The sequence below is a fragment of the Cebidichthys violaceus genome, unplaced genomic scaffold, assembly GCF_023349555.1.
Source record: "Cebidichthys violaceus isolate CVI_PGR_0920_01 unplaced genomic scaffold, fCebVio1.0.p SCAF_8, whole genome shotgun sequence".
NCBI lineage: Eukaryota > Metazoa > Chordata > Actinopteri > Perciformes > Stichaeidae > Cebidichthys > Cebidichthys violaceus.
This window is the reverse complement of record NW_027176964.1, coordinates 14,911,215-14,929,740: the sequence shown is the minus strand read 5'-3', so window position 1 is coordinate 14,929,740 and position 18,526 is coordinate 14,911,215. Positions and strand designations below refer to the sequence as shown.

At 43.0% G+C, this 18,526-nt stretch overlaps 2 protein-coding genes across 4 annotated transcripts in view; one reads left to right on the top strand and one right to left on the bottom strand.

Moving 5' to 3' along the window:
* Positions 1–5,308, bottom strand: part of LOC137866199 (protein zyg-11 homolog) — an 8,550-nt gene extending 3,242 nt beyond the window's left edge. For 2 of the 3 annotated variants that reach the window (XM_068701940.1, XM_068701941.1), the window contains exons 1-8: positions 5,132–5,308; positions 4,511–4,661; positions 3,336–4,135; positions 2,998–3,138; positions 1,182–1,358; positions 857–921; positions 480–579; positions 179–229 (exon numbers count right to left, since the gene is read on the bottom strand). In XM_068701940.1, the coding sequence (XP_068558041.1) occupies positions 179–229; positions 480–579; positions 857–921; positions 1,182–1,358; positions 2,998–3,138; positions 3,336–4,135; positions 4,511–4,661; positions 5,132–5,146 (1,500 nt within the window). In that variant the 5' untranslated portion in view covers positions 5,147–5,308. The remainder of the gene's footprint in view (positions 1–178; positions 230–479; positions 580–856; positions 922–1,181; positions 1,359–2,997; positions 3,139–3,335; positions 4,136–4,510; positions 4,662–5,131) is intronic. The other variant, XM_068701942.1, reaches the window with a different exon arrangement.
* Positions 5,309–7,182: 1,874 nt separating this feature from the next.
* Positions 7,183–18,288, top strand: angptl1b (angiopoietin-like 1b). The gene is made up of 5 exons (XM_068701902.1): positions 7,183–7,423; positions 10,856–11,694; positions 13,058–13,251; positions 14,425–14,695; positions 15,627–18,288. The coding sequence occupies exons 2-5, from the start codon at positions 10,893–10,895 to the stop codon at positions 15,812–15,814; spliced, it is 1,455 nt and encodes a 484-aa protein (XP_068558003.1). The 5' UTR covers positions 7,183–7,423; positions 10,856–10,892; the 3' UTR covers positions 15,815–18,288.
* Positions 18,289–18,526: the final 238 nt, after the last annotated feature.

The window sequence follows — 18,526 nt, the reverse complement described above, 5'->3', positions numbered from 1 at the left end:
CGGTGACAAAATGAGTGTATATGCAGGGTAGGTAATGGAAAATGCGCAGAGAGAGAGAGAGAGAGAGAGAGAGAGAGAGAGAGAGAGAGAGAGAGAGAGAGAGAGAGAGAGAGAGAGAGAGAGAGAGAGAGAGAGAGAGAGAGAGAGAGAGAGAGAGAGAGAGAAAGTGTTAATGTACCTTAACGATGAAGACGTCCTTGCCGAGCAGAGCGGTCTCCTCGGTGGACAACTGCAAGAATAATAATAGATGAGTGCTTCTTTGAATTCTACATATTGTCCCAAACATCAAACTAGAACAAAATTGAATTTTTAAACACACAGGAAGAATGTAACTGGACTAAATGAAAGCATAAGCTTCACCGACACTATGTTGTACAGGAGGTGACTGACACCCGGGGCTCTTAAACAGGTGGGACTAACAGTTGCCATACTATTTTCCTGCAGCAGACTAATGCACAGTAAGTGAGCAGCGTCTTGACCTTGGCCACCAGAATGGAGATGACAGCCACAGCCATCCTCTGAAGGGTAGGATCCTCGTGACTGCGCAGCCAGTTAATCACCAGCGTGGCTGCTAAATACCTGAACCATGATCACATTATGGATATAAGCAACACAGTATTGCACAAATACACCAGTGATGCACAGAGAGGCCTTGGTAGTTCAGGTCTGCACTTTTACATCTGGAGGAACTATTTCTTTTGGCTCAAACGTTTCAAGAGAAAATATATTTTAGCTGGATCACAATTTAGTGGAAAAAACACCGCGGCGCTATTCTATGAGCGCAATGATTATGTTGGCTACTGCGTTTACCGTGAACCAGTACATCATATATTATAACTGTGAGAAAATAACTAACTTGTCAAAGGGGACATCCTGAAGGATGTAGTCACTGCAGAGCGCCATCAGGCAGTTCTTTTGCACCTGCAGAGATGGAAACAGCTTACCAATTCAAAAAATATATGTATTTTATGTGTGTATATGGTTATGTGAAGTAACTACAAATACTGTCTGATGGTGGAAAAATGGGCGCGGCAAATATTAGGTCAGAATCGTATGAATGACACGCCAGCTGGTAGCGACAGCCACTCCGTGCCGCCGCATTTTGCCGTTGTGCAACTTCATCACATCTCACATCGTTCTGGATCCGTTATCGGAAAAAACGCCGAGCGCTGTCCCCTGACCTGTTGGTGGTTGGGGTAGGTCTTCATGGCGTACAGCAGCCGGGTGACAGTGGAGCTGATCAGGCTGACGGGCATGGCCACTGCCAGGTCCTGAGTGGTCAGGTTGAACGCACACGCTGAGGCCACCAGGTGGACGTGCAGGGAGGTGGGGTGGCTCTGCATCCTGCTCAGCACCAGCTGCAGCAAACAAGGTTCATTTAAAAAAAAAAAAAAAAAAAGCACATGTGCTTCAGAAAAAGAAACGACGACCTGTCGGTAGAGACGGTGATGGGACAGCTGTGAGGTTCCGTAGTACCATTTAACTGTAAGGCTCTGCTAGAAACAGCCTCTTTACCTCCTCTTTCCCTCGCTCTCTCTCTCTCTCTCTCTCTCGACTAAACACAGTAATTATAATGTCGGGTCAGAGGGCATTTTAACTTTAGCTGTACAGTTTGTTCAAACTAAGCTTGAAGATGAATGCTAGGCTGTTTACAAAGAGGATGTGTTACAAACACTGTTAAATCGATTGATTTGTCAGCTGTCTGAGATGGAGCAGGTAGTGAGAGGAGCCTGGTTTGATCAGAGTATATATATATATATATATATATATATATATATATATATATATATATATATATATATATATATATATATATATATATATATATATATATATATATTTATATATTTATTTGGGATTGAGTTCAGGTGTGAGTCCTTTGAAATACCTGCAGCAGAACTCTGGGCTCTCTACTGGTAACAATAGTTTGTCTGAGTGTAAAAGTGAGTTTCTTTGCTCTTAGTACTTGAGTTAGTTGTGCTACATTAGAATGATTCACATTGTGTTGATTGTCAGTTATACACTCAGCACTTATTGTATTCATATTAGCTTGTTGCACTTACTGTATTCGTATTACTTATAGCACTAACTGTTTTTCTTGTTTCTGCACTGTACTTTGGCTCTGAGTTATGCTCTGCTTCATGCTCTTAGATGCTTGTTTGGAAAAGGAGATGTACTTATGACTTCTGGTGACTAGTAGTTCTTTTGATTACCACTTATTGTAAGTCGCTTTGGATAAAAGCGTCTGCTAAATGACTGTAATGTAATATAGGGCAGCCATATATAAGCCTATGTATTAAATGTATTGTATGGTGATGCATGGTACATATTTTCTATTTTGATAAAACCAACATTGATTGTACAAGCCTTACCTGATTTATAAATGCTTTTTTTTTAATGTATAAAACGTTGTGAATTACTGTGCTTGTACTGTCTTCTTGCCAGGAAATCCTGCTCTCTGACGTTTCCCTTTTAAATAAATGAGTAAGTGAACAACAGCATCCCACCCTGCACAGAATAAGTGGAGATGTTGTGCAACACTAGAATAAAACATTACACTATACAACTCAATTATTTAAGTATAATTCATTGTTTCTTACAACCTGGGTCCTATTATCGTTGCTTTGGCCATCATTCATATCCTAAAAAAAAATCGTTGCGGGGGTAAGGAACGGCATAATTCAGGTTTAACAATCCCCCAGGTTCACCTAATTTATGAAGGTGAGCAGTAAAATTATTACCCAAATGTTTTTTTAAACAGTCTTGACATATTTTTTGCGTGCCCAGTTTTCCTGCAATGAGGCGGATATATTAGTGGCCTTGAAATAAAGTGGCTTGGATCATCTTTTCTAAATGATGGCCGTTTCATTACTTTTGAGAGAACAATGTATTCGCAATCCATAAAAATGAAGTCCAAAAGACCACAACAAGAGCTGCGCTGAAACAAATAAAACTATGCTTTAAAGCTTCTGTTCAAACACAAAGCTACGATGGTACCTCGAGCATATCTGGCCGTGGTTTGTCAATGTCGGTGGTTAGATTGTAGAGATGGACGAGGGCCTCTCGGATGAAGCACTCACGGTCTCTGTACCTTCTCAGGGCCTCGCACACCTGGTTCTCATTAGCCTCTCCAGTTACCTGAACATACACAGAAGACCAGCATTGTCAGAGGGAGACAGGAAATGCAGCGGGCATTTTCCCATACACAAACAAACTAACCCTCGAGTCAAAGAGAAAATGAGAAACGTATGCGAGGGTCCAGCTCATGTGACCGACCATAACATCCTCTGACACCTCGTAGTATGTTGACTCTGTGCCCGATGCTAGCTCCTTACTTTTAGGTTGTTCTGTGAAGACAGGATGTCACAGGAGCTGGCGCCGGTGGCTAGCAGGCCCAAGAAGACCAGTCCACCTCTGGCCTCCACAAACGCTCTGACTGCTGCTTCAGTGATTCTCTTCCGTCCAGAGATATCTAGAGAAACGAGCGAAGGGAGGACCTGCGGACTCCCTTCCAAAAGCTGCCGCACCGTCTCATCCCCGTCTCTCCCGTCACCGTCATCCACAGCAAAATGGTCCACTGAAAGGTCTAAATGCCTGACGGCGTGAAGTTGGCTGAGGACAAACAGCAACCTAGCAGGCGACATATCCAGATGCCGCAGCTGGTGGGTGATCAAAGACTTCAGCGTGTTTTTGCAATCTAGGAGCGCGGTGAGCTTTGAGACGCCGCTGCAGGAGATGTCCAGGCTCTCCAGCCGAGGGAGAGTGCAGACGTCCTCGAGAACCGCGTCAGTCAGGTCCGTGTTGGCAAGGTTGAGCGTTCGCAAGCCCTGCAGGGAGCTAAATCCAACACGGGTCCCTCCATCCTCCGCCGGAAACTCCCAGTCCACGTGTAGCCCAGCTAGGGACAACCTCTGTAGGCTGGATCTGCACTCGGGGTTGGATGCCAGGCCTGAGATGATGTTTGCCCCAGTGAGGCCGCCAGGAACCCAGGAGGCGTCTAGTTCCTGGAGCCGGTGAGGGCAGAGGGCCAGCTGGAAAGCTTCTGCAGACACTGGGCAGCATCGGATGGAGGCTCGGCGCAGGCGGAGCTCTTTGCAGTTTTGGAAAATCCCAACGGTTGCGTCATTCAGTATCCCTTGTAGAGAGAAGAAAACGAAGGAATGTTGTAGGAAAAATAGCATCGGTAAAGCCTCATTGATGTTGATGGAAAAGACTTTTTGCGGTATATCAGCCTGCCATAGTGGTCTACACTGAACTAATAATCATGTAAATTAAGGGATAATGCTCTCCTGACACTGTAAATAGTCTTTGTTTATGCAGGAAGTTTTGAGCATGAAGAATTAGAACTAACTGAAGATCATAGGTAAGACACATTAGTCGTGGTGTGAGATCATTGCTCCCCTTTTCTACTAACTTGCCCCAGAGCTACCATCCCCTTGGCAGCTGCAAGTTGCTCTCAGTTGGTGCTATTGACGATGTAGGAGCCTTTCTTTCTGTCCTCCCGACCTACCTCTAGTTGCCATCTTAAGCAGTAACTGGTCTGCCATCTCCTGCGGGAAGACTGGGGCCCAGCTGAGGCACATGGAGCCGTCTGCTCGCCTGCTGCACAGAGCGTCCAGGCTGCGGCACACCTGAGCCAAGCAGAGGTCGTACAGAGCATCCTGCAACACATCAGCAGATATCTGTAAGAGTCATGCAACCGGGTAATCATAATGTAGATATAAACACAAGCTCAGTGATCTCAAATTACTGAAACATTACATTATATATTGGAAATCAATGTTGGTGTGCTATTAATCTTGTCCTGGGTGTAAATGATCTATCATAATATGTTTTAGAGGTTATTGTTTGTTCACATTAAGCACTTTTGTGAAGGACACGCAGTGACAGTTGTCTCGGGGGGGGGGGGGCTCAACAGATCCGCAGTGACACAGGATCTCTAACGCTGCAGGAGACTAATATTATCCGCAGCACTGCACACAAGTAAAGCCCGTTTAAATCCACTAATCCAAGCGGTCTCTGTAGGACAGAAGCGATGCCTCCTACAGCGGTCTATAGGATGCGTTAACACGAAGTTCAGACAGGCAAACGGTGTCAACGTTTTACAGAAGGGGGACGAGGTCAAACTCACCATACTTGGAAACATAAATAGTCGTAACAAAAAAAACAACAACTGCAAGACGTCGTTCAGAAATATTTTGAATTAATAAAACGTCATTGTCTTTAGTGAATTTCTTCCCGGTGAATCAAAGTAAAAGTTCTGAAATCCTCTGTTTTGATTACGGTCGTTGTTGCCTCTCGTCGAGTATTAACAGGTGGCAACGTCACAAGATGACCGCCTCCTATTGGCCAATACGCGTGACGTCATCGAGGACTCGTTTGAAGGTATGCTGTTTGTTTAAATGCTAAAACTCTTTCGTTTGAATCCCTATTTACTCGACTTTTAACCATCTATTTTATCCGCTGCAGCTTACTTCCTTTCGCATTCATACAGACAGTGAGATAATGTCGATGTCAAAGGACATTTACTGCACTTAAGTACAAGTTTATGTTACTTGTAGCCTACTTTACTTTAGTATTTACATTTTGTGCAACTTTACGATACTTTTACTCCACTAACTTACAGAGGCAAATGTTGTTCATTACTCCACTACATTTGTCTGACAGCTTTTTGACTTTTTAGATTATAATTTTTCATACCCTTGATGCAAATGATGCATCTCCAAATTTGACGATTTTTAATTTTCTGCATAACAAGTACGTTTTACTTTGATACTATAAGTACATTTTGCTGATTATACTTTCACTGAAGTGTGGTTTTGATGGCAGAAGTAAGTAAATAAGTAAATAATCAGAATACTACTTCTTCCACCACTGCATACAGTACTTCCATTTCAGATTAAAGCGATGGACATGCAACAACTATGCTGATGGAGGTGGTAATAAACTTTTTTAGCCACAAGGAGGGGCTCACAGAGAGAGCTGGATTTTAACCAATGTGGCAGCTTGGTTATAGAGACATGTGCATTTTCCATGCTAAACAATCAATCCCTTAATAGTGAGAGTGTAAATGAATTATGAACAGTTCCACCAAAGAGATTTTTCTTTCATATCCTTTTGCTTCACTTGGGACCCCTCAGGTATATCCTGTGACCCCCTTAGGTGAGCCCGAGCCCCAGATTGTGAAACACTGATCTAGACTACACAATAGTGGGGCTTGTTAAATGTGACGCAGATACCGTTAGATTTCCAGGCATGGGATGAATTAGCCCAAAATGTATTTTTTAGCTTCTTGTCAGTAACCGCTTCCTCCAAACACATGTTCTTCTATATATGATTTATTTAAATTGGACGACCTCTATTATATACAAACGACTGCCGACACACATGCTCTCAATCACGCATAGGCAAACACATGCTCCCATAGATTCACACGCACACACACACACACACACACACACACACACACACCTTTGTAAATGTCCTGCCTCTGTTGCTCATGAGTAAATGTGTCCTCCCACATGTTGAAGTATGTCTCCCCACACAGAGAATCCCCATGCATCAAAGCCCGTGCTTCCTCCTCAATCCAAAACATTTAGCTGAGGGCCGTTCTTTTTTTGTCTGCAAAGCCCTCTGCTTATTGTCCTCATAACCAAATAAACACAGCTGCCAATAGCTCTTGGATTGTTACAAGAGACACCCCCATATAGGGAGTAAAGAGATGCTCACATCCAAAACAGAGCTCTTTATTTAAAACTCAAAAGCTACTGGAACGCCAGAATCACTCAGTCATCAGATCAGAGCTGATGGGAAACAGCTTTGCGAGGATGAGAAACGGTAGTTACATGAATGAAGCAGACGTGTGTGTGCGTGTGTGTGTGTGTGTGTGTGTGTGTGTGTGTGTGTTAAAGAAAGAAAAAGAGAGTTTATGCGTATGTCATCAACTTCTACAAGCTTGGCAGACAAGTAGTGTGTGTGAGAGACAATATAGTAAACACTGTAAACAAGACCATATGAGACCGACATGACGACAGCTAGACTGATTTTGCTGACTCCTAGCCAATCTGGTTCATCGCTTAGTTTTTCATTTGTGGCGGAATCTTATATTAGGAGGAGTCTTTTCTTTCATCAGAGGAAGAGGGCAGAGCCAAGCCTCCCCTCTGCTCAAACTACGGAGAAAATCACACCATCAGCCTCCCTCTTTCTGCATATGGACCACCCTCTACTGTTCTCCTAGTGGACAGTGTTTGCTTGTGCCGTAGCTGTATGCAGGCCTTCACTCTCAATGAGAGCAAAGACAGAAGGAGACTGAGAGTGAGAGGAGGAGAATGGAGAGCATGAATCTGCATCGGAAACACAACTGAGACACCAAGCCGGGTCTTACCTGCACCTCCTGGGCTGCTGACTGAACTCACTGACACAGGTAAGAGTTTCATTTTTATTCATTTCTGTGATCAGGCTATTTATGAGATTAACGTGTGTTTTTGGAAAAGTATTCAAACTGAAAATAAAAAATGCAATTACAGATAAAAGTAAAGTTAATATGGAGCAATGAAGCTAGATAGACATATTAGATGGAAGGAGTAATCTAGACATCCATGACTCTTATAAAGAACTATGGAGTGACTGAAATGCTGACATTGAAGAAACCATTTGAGCATTTTCAAGTAATTTATATTTTGTTTTTAAAATGCCATATGTACGTGTGTAAACATGTGTGATCATATTCATACAGTAGAAAGCTCATGCATCATGTCCCCTCAGCAGACAAAACTATTTAGTGGCACCATCAGAATAACTTGTGGGCTAATTGGCACAGTCTTTAAAATCTGATGGCCTGGAGCAAAAGCCACAACAAAGTTAGACTGGAAAAAAGTTACTTTGTGCAATTCATTCCTGCTGTGAGGTAAAATGAAGTTGTAGACAAATTAGGGGATGCAAGTGTGGCGTTCCCAGGGCTTTTTGAGGGTTTCAATGTAGCAGAATAGAGGATCTTTACGAGTCGGACTCAGTGGCACCAACTCTCCTGGGAAAACCAGCCACCACAAAGTTTGACCAGTCTGGTTGCAAGGACTGCATTAATCAGGTCAGGTCTGGCTCTCAGAGAGGAGTAGGAGAAATCGCCATTTTACTAAATCAACAAAAAAACACGGCTGCTGCGGTTGACTTGATGAAGACCAGCAGGGTGTGAACGACGGAGAGAAACCTGGTGGTTATAACTGCCGATGAGATCCAAACCTCTGGCTGAGGAGCCTCTGTGTAAACACTGTCACTCCTGTCAGGCCGGGGCCTGTGAGATTCATATTGTGGGGTTGGAGACGTGCAGACGGGCCAATTGCTGAGACCGAGCTATTGAAGGGGATGACCTGTGATTATGGAAAGAAGGGGAAAAGAACTCTCTCGGGTAATAATCACTGGCTCACAGTGCCAAGGTGTTTCTGAGCTCTGACACATGGTCCGTTTTCCTTAAAGTGCCTTTTCCTTTGCCCATAAATGGTTTATAATCTATGACAAATACTGTAGCTTCTTCCACTATGTTATGGGCTGCGGGCATTTTCTTTTGCTGCTGAACTTTTGCGCTATTAAAACTTAATGTTGGCTCAGACGCTTTCCTTCTGTCAATAAATCATTGTGCTTTAAAACACAAAGACGTTGTTATATATTCTCTTGACGCACGTTTTTCCCACCACAATGATAAAAAATGTGCTATTCTGCTACAGCGGCAGTTTGAGCTTCGGTAATGCTCTGGGATCTGTCCCATTAACTGTGGTCAGGCCTCTTCAGTGCAACTAAACATCAAGAGGAGACCACAGAAAATGATTCAAAGCCCCTGTTGTCTCTGTCTTGGACTCATTTAATCCTGCTTCTTTGGCATCTGTTAAAGTCCTCAGCAGTTTTGTTTTGATGAGCTCTGATAGGATCAGGTTCATATCGTGAAGGTTTCTCAACCCTCTGGCTATATCCACCAGACTCCACCTTCTGGTTGGATTTGGACCTATATCAGCCTGAAGTTGGCTCACCATTAGCTCCACTTCCAGAGCCAAGCGGGAATATGGGGCAAGGGATCATTCACTTTTTGAACGTCACCCACCACTGCTCCATTAGTTGTGCTGTCGAAACCAATAAACTCAAAACACAAGCTTTCCTTCCAGAAATAGATTCCAGAAAACATTACTCATAAATCAGGGATTCCTGCTCCCCCTGCTGCTCCTTGAACATATTAATTTATTTGATTCCTCATCAAATTCAAATGTTACTCTTTGGGCCAGCCAGGCAGAAATGGCAGAAGTTAAAATGACCCAGTGAAGCCCAATGACCTGTTGACTTTTAGCATTTTACTCATTACTGATATACACATTTCTATACCTCATGAATCCTGGCAGCTCATACTATCCCATTAAAGTGATGTATTCAATGTCATCCATGGCCACATTAACACAATTTTCTATCAAATGTTTTCATTTTCAGTCCAATCATTTGTCAGACAGAGGTTTTTATCGTGGCAATTATCCACATGAGTCAGTGCAGGTACTGAAAGGCTATGGGGGAGGTTCATGGAAGGTCTGAGCCAAGAGATCTACAGAAATATGAAAAACAGATCTGAGCACTTACCCACACCCAGACACCTGATACAGATGTGGTGAGGACCGTAATGAAAGAGAACCCATGAGGGGATTGTATTGAAAATCAGACTTACGATAACAGATTTGTGGTGGATGGGTGGCGCTGCTTTTACTCCACCACACGTGTACCAGAGGGGAAATCTTCCAGGGGCTGGACTGTCTGTTGATACGTGAAACCTTTTGACTTCACTGCTTTAATGCTCACTTACTTCATGATTAAACAAGATGATTGTGCTGAGTCTTGACTGGAAGCTCTCTCTTGTATCATGCAAACAGATGCACAGTTGTTATATCGGATTAAAGGAGAAATGGAAACATCTGGTAGGAAATTGTACAAAAGAACAAAATGAGCTGTAACAAAAAGGAAACTTTGTTGGTCTAATGTATGGTTAAAACATTATCCTGTGCCATACCTCCACTGTTGTCCAAAAACTACCAAAAAACAATCGAGCAACACCGTTGCACTGGGTGACATCTTCCTTTGTTGTGATGAACACTGCAGTTTATGTCAATACCCCTGAACCACCAAATGTATATTTATCTGTGGCTGAAAATGGTCCTCAAAAAAATGCTTGTTTTAGGAAATTGCTGCATTTTTTTTAACAAGAGTCTGCAGCTATGCCAGCGGTTCTGTGAGGCTGAACTTCGTCACCGTGGTGCTTTGACCTAAATGCTAACATTAGCATGCTAGCATGCTAACAATTTTAACATGCTGATGTTTAGCAAATATAATGTTGTTCACCATCACAGTTCTGCTTATTTTCATGCTTACACTTAACACTAAACACAAAGTACTGTTGGGGCTGAATATCGTTAGTTGTGCAAGTATTGGCAAGTAGCGAGTATTTAGCTATAAGCCAAATTTTGACCTGATGTCGCTAAAATCAAGTGCCAAAGGGATTACAGTTCATTCTGAGGGCAACATGAATGTATGCACCAAATATAACAATGTATAGAAGTGTTGACATAATTCATAAAAATGGTGGACCGGCTAACCGACATTTCCTTCCTGCTAGCAAGACTAAAAATGTTTTAAAGATTCACGTCTTCAGTAGGAACCAATGGCTTTGGGGCCAAAGATAGCGTATAGAAGTGGGAAAGTTGAAAAATTGGCACATTGTTAGTTTTGGTCTTTTTTAAATTCATTAATAATAAATGTAATATAGAATAACACCAACTTGTCCTAATGTAAAATGTGCTGTACTTCTCTTTCCTTTTTTTTTTTTTTATAGATCTTTAGCTTGTTTGTTGATAGAGAGAGGAGGAACCATGGGACCTGGAACATGGAGCATATTTATTCTGTTTTGTCTGTCTTTCTGGGGCAACAGCCAAGCCCTCACCAAGCACCCCATCCTCTCCAGAATACGAAGGGCCCCAGAGGCCAATGGAGAAAGCCAGAAGTGCTCCTACACCTTCCTGGTCCCTGAGCAGAAGATCACAGGACCCATCTGTGCCGCCCGCGGTTATTCAACCGACAAGGACCGAGTGACGCGCCTGGATGTGGCTTCAGTGCGCGACCTTCTGTCGAAGCAACGTAGGGAGATGGAGACCTTGAAGCTGGTGGTGGATGTGGATGGCAACTTGGTGAACGAGATGAAGCTGTTGAGGAAAGAGAGCAGGAACATGAACTCTAGAGTGACGCAGCTCTACATGCAACTGCTGCACGAGATCATCAGGAAGAGGGACAACTCACTGGAGCTGGCGCAGCTGGAGACGCGCATCCTCAACGCCACCACCGAGTCACTGCGCCTGGGATCCAGGTACAGGGAACTGGAGGCCAAATACGCAGCCCTGTCTGCAGTAGTGAACAACCAGTCAGTGCTGATTGGAGCCCTGGAGGAGCATTGTATGCAGGTGTACAGCCGCAGGCATGACCAGCCACCTTTGGGACCTCCACTTGTGCAGGTGGTGCCCGAGAACATTCCTGTTAATGTGCCACGTTTCACCAATGAGATCCAGAGGGACAACACCAGAATGTTTGCCCGGGAAAGGGGCTCTCGCTCAGGGCCGTCACCCACAAGTGGCACCTTGGAAGTTCAGAAACCTCCACATAGAAACTTCAGCGCTGAAGGTGAGGGGATGAGTTAGTGGGGGATCCATCCATCCATCCATAATTTATTCATTGTTTCAGTCATAAAAATTCAAAACTAGTCATGGTAAAATTAGCTATGATGAGTTTCCACGCCAACCATAACAAAATAATAATCACTGTGTTTAAATACAGCTGCAGGTGAGCCAATGGCCTTATTTTTAAAGGTTAAAGATTTGCAGATTCAGCTGGAGCTCTGCTTCCCGCTCAACAGAAAGAACACAAACCCAGATGGAAATAAAAATGTTGTAACGTCTCAACTGAGGCAGGGGACTTAAAGCAAAGCAAAGAAAGACCTAACCAGTGCGATTTTGCTCATCAACAGAAATTCCTGACGCATTTAGATTTCCTTCGCCCAAGAATAATAAAGTGTGTAGGATTTCAGTGCAGCTGTGTATGAAAATGATCCCTTACAAGACTGTTCCATTGCATGTGAGATGTAGACAAAACCCAGGCTGGCGTGATAGGCTTCTGCAAACCACAAAGTAGAGGCACTTCTGGTCTACTTCATGAAGTGAATGGACTATACCTTTAGGTTATTATTTCATTATTAGCCAGGAGATTCACTGCTACATGTGCTTTTAGTTAAAAATCTTCCAACGAGAATGTTGAATTACCTTGAAAAAAAAGGCATATATCAGTTTCTAAACAGTGGGTTAACAAGATGCATATTTACATTTTTTTATTTTAACTCAAATAAAGGCAAGTCATTTCTTATTAAATTGACTTTATTTGCCCCACTCCCATCTGCTGTTCTGGGAGGACCTATATATATATATATATATATATATATATATATATACGTATATATATACACATACACATATATGTATATATACACATACACATATATACACATATATATATACACACATATATATATACGTGTATATATATATATGTATATATATGTATATATACACACATATATATATATATATATATATATATATATATATGTGTATATGTATTTTGTATTACTCTGTCTGTCTGTCTTTTCCTACTTGTTTAGCCCTCTGTCAGACATTGACTTCAATGCCTCCTCATCATCATGTCAACTCATGTTGTTGTCTCAGTGCCCTGGCAACAAAAAAATGCCAGACAAAGCCAAAATGCAGTAACTGCATAATGGATAGAAAAATAGTCCTGCTAAAAGCAAACTAGCCAAGCATAATGCCCAAAAGTCTAAACACAGATATTTGTGTTCATTTTGTTGGGGGATGGGGTTGGTGGTAATTATCCCAAACACACCTTCAGTTAAGAACTATTTAGAAGTTACACACTTCGTGACACACTTCACTGTCTGTCTTACCACCTGCCTCCCTCTCTTGTTCTTGTCCTTCAGGCCCGTTCAGAGACTGTCTCGCGGCGCAGGAAGCGGACCACAGCACCAGCGGCATGTACCTGATCAGACCAGACGAAGCAGAGAGGCCCGTCCAGGCCTGGTGTGAACAGGATATAGACAACGGGGGCTGGACTGTAATCCAGAGCAGGAGAGACGGCTCTGTTAACTTCTTCAGGAACTGGGACAACTACAAGGTGATGACATATGACACTTACCCCCCCGCCCTGTTTTTCTTATTTTTCTCTCACCTCCTGAGCCAACCTGAATATTTGGGTCATCCAGAGACGACAGGAGTGCCGTTACATGACCCGTTTAGGGGAACCATCTGGGTTCATTGGGACTATTTCCTGGGCCAGAATCCTTGTGTTTTCACTTACTGTAAAATATAACGCCCCGTCAGCAGCACTATTCGGGCCGAGGTCATATGGTTTGAGATTGCCATTATGAAACGTTAGATGATCCACAAGTAAGGTATGTTCCACAGCTCAATGTGCAGGCGTTTCTTTCCAAAACCGCTCCTCCTATGGTGCCTTCCTGGATGGATAGCTGCTTGGCTTACTACACCACACCGTACTATAGAGCCTCTCATCAAAGCCCTGTGAGAATGAGATGGAGTATATCGCTGCTGGCAGCCTCGGCAATCCAGTGTTCCATTCAGCCCGGCCAGGCTTGTGTATGTGTAACTGGAAGCTAAATTACTCTCTTCAGCATTGATTTGCTTCTGCGCTCTCTCACAAAGCCACCACATGTACACACACGCACACACACACACACACACACACACACACACACACACACACACACACACACACAGCACCGGAGAGAAGACCCTGCATTGAAACCCTACATCATTCATCATCTGCTGGCTCACCCGGCTAATCCACAATCACAAACCTCAAACTCCTCTACCAAGTGAAGTGTTCTGGAGGCACATGGCCAGATGTAGATTGCTCGTGGTTATTCAACATGAGCGCCCAGGCCAGTTTCGCCATTAACCATGATCCATGAGCTCTTCTGGGTTTGAGCGATGAACCAGCATTCTGACGTTAGATGGTTATTTTCCCGCATAAACACTACAACATGTCTTTTTTTTGGGGAATTTCAAAGACAGGGGGGACACTCTTTGCCCACATCTTTCTTTTGAAGTTTTGTAGTTTGTCTTAACTACAGAACCAAGACCAGAACGTCATCAAAAAGAAAATTCTCATATGTTCTGTAACAACCCCACAGCCTCGTCCACAAGAGGGTATTATGTTCCTAAACAATTCTCATGTTTCTAAACTCCTCAGGCTACCACATGAAAAACAATGCTCATTATTTTCTGTAATCTTCCTCTAACCTTCCTTTTAATCTTCCTTTTGACGCAGAGCGGCTTTGGCAACATAGACGGGGAATACTGGCTCGGTCTGGAAGGCATCTACAACCTGGGGAGGCAGGGGGACTACAAGCTGCTGGTGGAGATGGAGGACTGGATGGATAAGAAGGTCTACGCTCAGTACAGCAGCTTCCATCTCGAGCCTGAGAGCGAGGGTTACCGCCTGCGGCTAGGCACCTACCAGGGCAACGCCGGGGACTCCCTGAGCAGCCACAACGGCAAACCGTTCACTACTCTGGATCGAGACAAGGATGCATTCTCAGGTAGATAAACACGGGGGCCCTTTGAAGTGCATCATGATGTTCTATTGGAATTATTAGGTGCTCCCTGTGATCTGAGTGGATAAAAAGTTTTAAAGTTTTCACATCCCATAAAGCAACACTGACGTAGTGTAAAGTAAAATCAGACACCATCACGTTCTTGAAATGTTTATCCTACATGAAGACCAATTGAATGCGGCATCATTCCCGCAATTGCCTGCAACAACTCTCACACTTTTCCGTCTATTGTTGTGAGCATTGCAAACACTGTGAAAACCAGAAACGGGTACATGAAGAACAAGTGGCAACCTCCAGTGCTGAAAAATGAAGCCAACGCCGAAGTGCCAAAACGGAAGTTCCTTCAAATGGCTACTTGAAAGCTGGCTCCAAAAGCGAGTGAATCCTCATGTTAAAATGCAGAAATATACACGTTTACAGCCTGGTACAAAAACGCTTCTGGTCTCCATCGCTAATTTACCCATTCATGAATGATTTACATATAGTTCACCCTTTTTAAAATATATTCAGGCTTAATGTTAGGCATGACTGAGGGTGTGGCTGCTTTGAGTGACAGGTGGGTCGCATCTCAGGTCGCTAGCAGCTAGCTGTTTGCGTTGCGTTGCTGCTTCGCCCGGCCCGCCTCTGCAACGATTCACCTCCTTACCTCTTTTTAGAGTTAGGCTGTGTCGTCACTGCCGAAGATGGCGACGGCTGGTTCTTCAGACACCTACCTATTAGTGACGTCATGGAGACTACGTTCATGTTTTAACATAACGCCGAGGGCTACTGCCCAGATGTCAATATTTGAAGCTATGGGCGTGAGACCTTGCTGAATATAGATGTTTTCTGAAGACAACAAGAAGAAGAATTTTCTGTGTGAAAAACACACTTCCTCATACAGCTAATCATAACCATTCCTGTCTCTCTGCAACAGGTAACTGTGCCCATTTCCACAAAGGAGGCTGGTGGTACAACGCTTGCGGCCAGGCCAATCTCAACGGTGTATGGTACACCGGAGGCGTTTACCGCAGCAAATTCCAAGATGGGATCTTCTGGGCGGACTATGGCGGAGGCTTCTACTCTATGAAGTCTGTCCGTATGCTGATCAGGCCCATAGACTGAGGAGACACTGCAAGCCAGGCTGGTCCAGTGGTAACTGTGGAGGCCAGGGGCAAACTTGAACCTCATTCTGTGACTGTATATGTCATCACAAATTGGTTGATCCTAGACAGAAGAACTACACCTATGGAGATTACCAACCACCAGTAGTGACTTGAACTGCCTCCTGTTACAGACAGGAACTCTGCGTGAAACATTGTTCTCTTTATAGCATAATAGATACACATAGAGGGATTTAGGGGACACGATGACTGTTTAAAGTAACCATACAGCTCTTTTAATAACCAAATACATATTATGTTGAAGGGATAATTAAGGCCATTTTGCAGCTAAATAATGCAAGCTGTCTATCTGATTAAGAGGCCGCAGTGTTTTCCTCATTACTAGGTCACTCCGTGGAGATGAGGCGCCACATCCTAACAGAGCTTCACTGGTATTGATGTCATTCATAAGCTTTAGCATAACAGGATCTAAATGCAGCTCTTCCTTCCTCGCCAAGATAAACGTGTGGGTTAAATGCTCATACATGGTATTTAACTTGTGGCATGAGCTGGAAAATGCATTTTGTTAATACCTATATTGATCTATTCAGACTCCATATCTATTTCCAGATCTGAAAAGACCAACATTGTAAGGAGTTGGAGAAACGAAGGTGGTTTTAAGACATAGCATATGTACATTTGATTACACAAAAACAGTCTCTCTCTGCACTTAAAATGACCTTTATACTGTATGTTAAACTACTTTATGACTAGAAACAATAATTTATGTGTACAATTAACTTATCATAATAGTGAAAAGGGCCAGGTGTCCTGAGGGAACAGTAAACGATCCTATAGAAAATAGAACTAATTTACTCCGCTGTATAAATGACGATCATTCTCAAAGTGTGCTTGCACATGTGGAAATTGCTGTTATATGTTTTTCTCATTTGGCTGGTGATTAAATTTCAGTATGACTCTGAGAAACGGGCATTGTTGGAGCGGAAAAAAAAAGATGGAAATATGTTGTTTTGAGTGGTTTTCAAGCACAAAAATATGCCAACCAAGCGTGTTGAGAGTTACAGGCAATGAGACAGACAACGAGAAACACATTGCTGAAAGCCAGACAGGATGAAGAAAGAAAAAGGGAGGAGGGAGGAGGGAGGAGGGAGGGGAGCGGGATGAACGGGGATGGAAATGGTCCAAATTTCCAAATTATTTTCCCCCCCCTCTTCCTTTAAATACACAGAAATTTACATTCTTTCCACACAAAAAAGTGCTTGAACTGCATGTTTTCGTAAAATATCTTCCATTGACAAAGTCACGGCTGCTCTCTTTAATCACCGGTATGGAAGGAAAACGGCATCCTTTTAGGGAAACCATCCGAGAGGAGAGGGGAGCTGTTTTTTCTGTGTTTTTTTTTTACTTGTGGTCGGCTTTTAACAACATCCAACAGTCCTTGGTCTCTCAGCTGAAAATAGACCCTCATATTGTTCTGTTTTTCTTTAGACCACAAAGTCCCTCACACCCATCTCTTTAACAAACTTTTATAAAGCAACAAAACACAAAGCCAGGAGACCGGTCAAACCCAGCTGGACATGGAAACATGTTTATGAACATGTCAAAAAGCAGCGCACAATAAAAACGGCATTATGTTAAAATTATACTGTAGTGAAAGCTGAAACCATTGAGTCACAGTACTTGGTAGAACAATAGTACACAACTGACATTTAGGGTCACTTCAGAGGACATTCTTGTTCTTTCGGATTTAAAAGAACTCCTTTCATGTGCCATGCCGATTTATAACCAAGTCCTAATCTTCCCTTTCTTGTGGTTGTGAGTCACACAGATGAAATGTTGCTGTTTTTTCCAGCAGACTCTGTTAGTCTACAGAAGGAAGTGCAATTGTATTTGACAGAAATAAGAGTTCTAATAAATGTGCGTGGCTGTGTGCTTTGTGTTGGTGTGAAAATGTCTCAAGGAGACGGATGAATACATCGCAGAGGCATCTCCTTTCAAGTGGTGACACATTCTGTGGATGACTAAGGGCAAGTCATCAGTTCATGTCTGGCTCTCAACCTGAGCTACATGACTCTTATCACTGTCTATTCATTGAAACCTAAACTTTTATACTGTAAATCAAACTTCTGTTTTCTGAGGCTAACGTTTTTTGGGCTACATTCATCGTTACTTTTTATTTTAAAAGAATAGTGTGACATTTTGGGAAATACGTTACTTGACGGAGAACTTGACTGAGAATTATCTGCTTATACACTAGGGTACACTAGGATTGGATCAGTACTTAAAGGAATAGTTGGGCTGATTTTCTCTCTTGCCAAGAGTAAAATTGGGTGATTGGTAGCCCACCCCTCTCCTGTCTGAACCATAAATATGAATATGAGTTTCAAGGTAGAGCCAGGAAGCTTATGTTAGCATAAAGACTAAAGTAGACCCAGCTAGCCTGCCTCTGTTTTTTAAATCACCCTACCAGCACCTCTAAAAGTCCCTATGTCACATGTTATGTCTTTCTTGTCTTATTTGTACAGAAAATAAAATGTAAAAAACGACAAGTTGTGGTTTTACGAGCAGTTACTTACAGACCTATAGGTCACTGAACCCAATTACTGAGTTACTGTTTGCCAATAAATAGTCCGACCCATAAACCCCCCTAAAACCACAGCTTATTTTTTACAGTTCTTGTTCTGTAAGGGTTGAACAAACAAGATAAAACGTG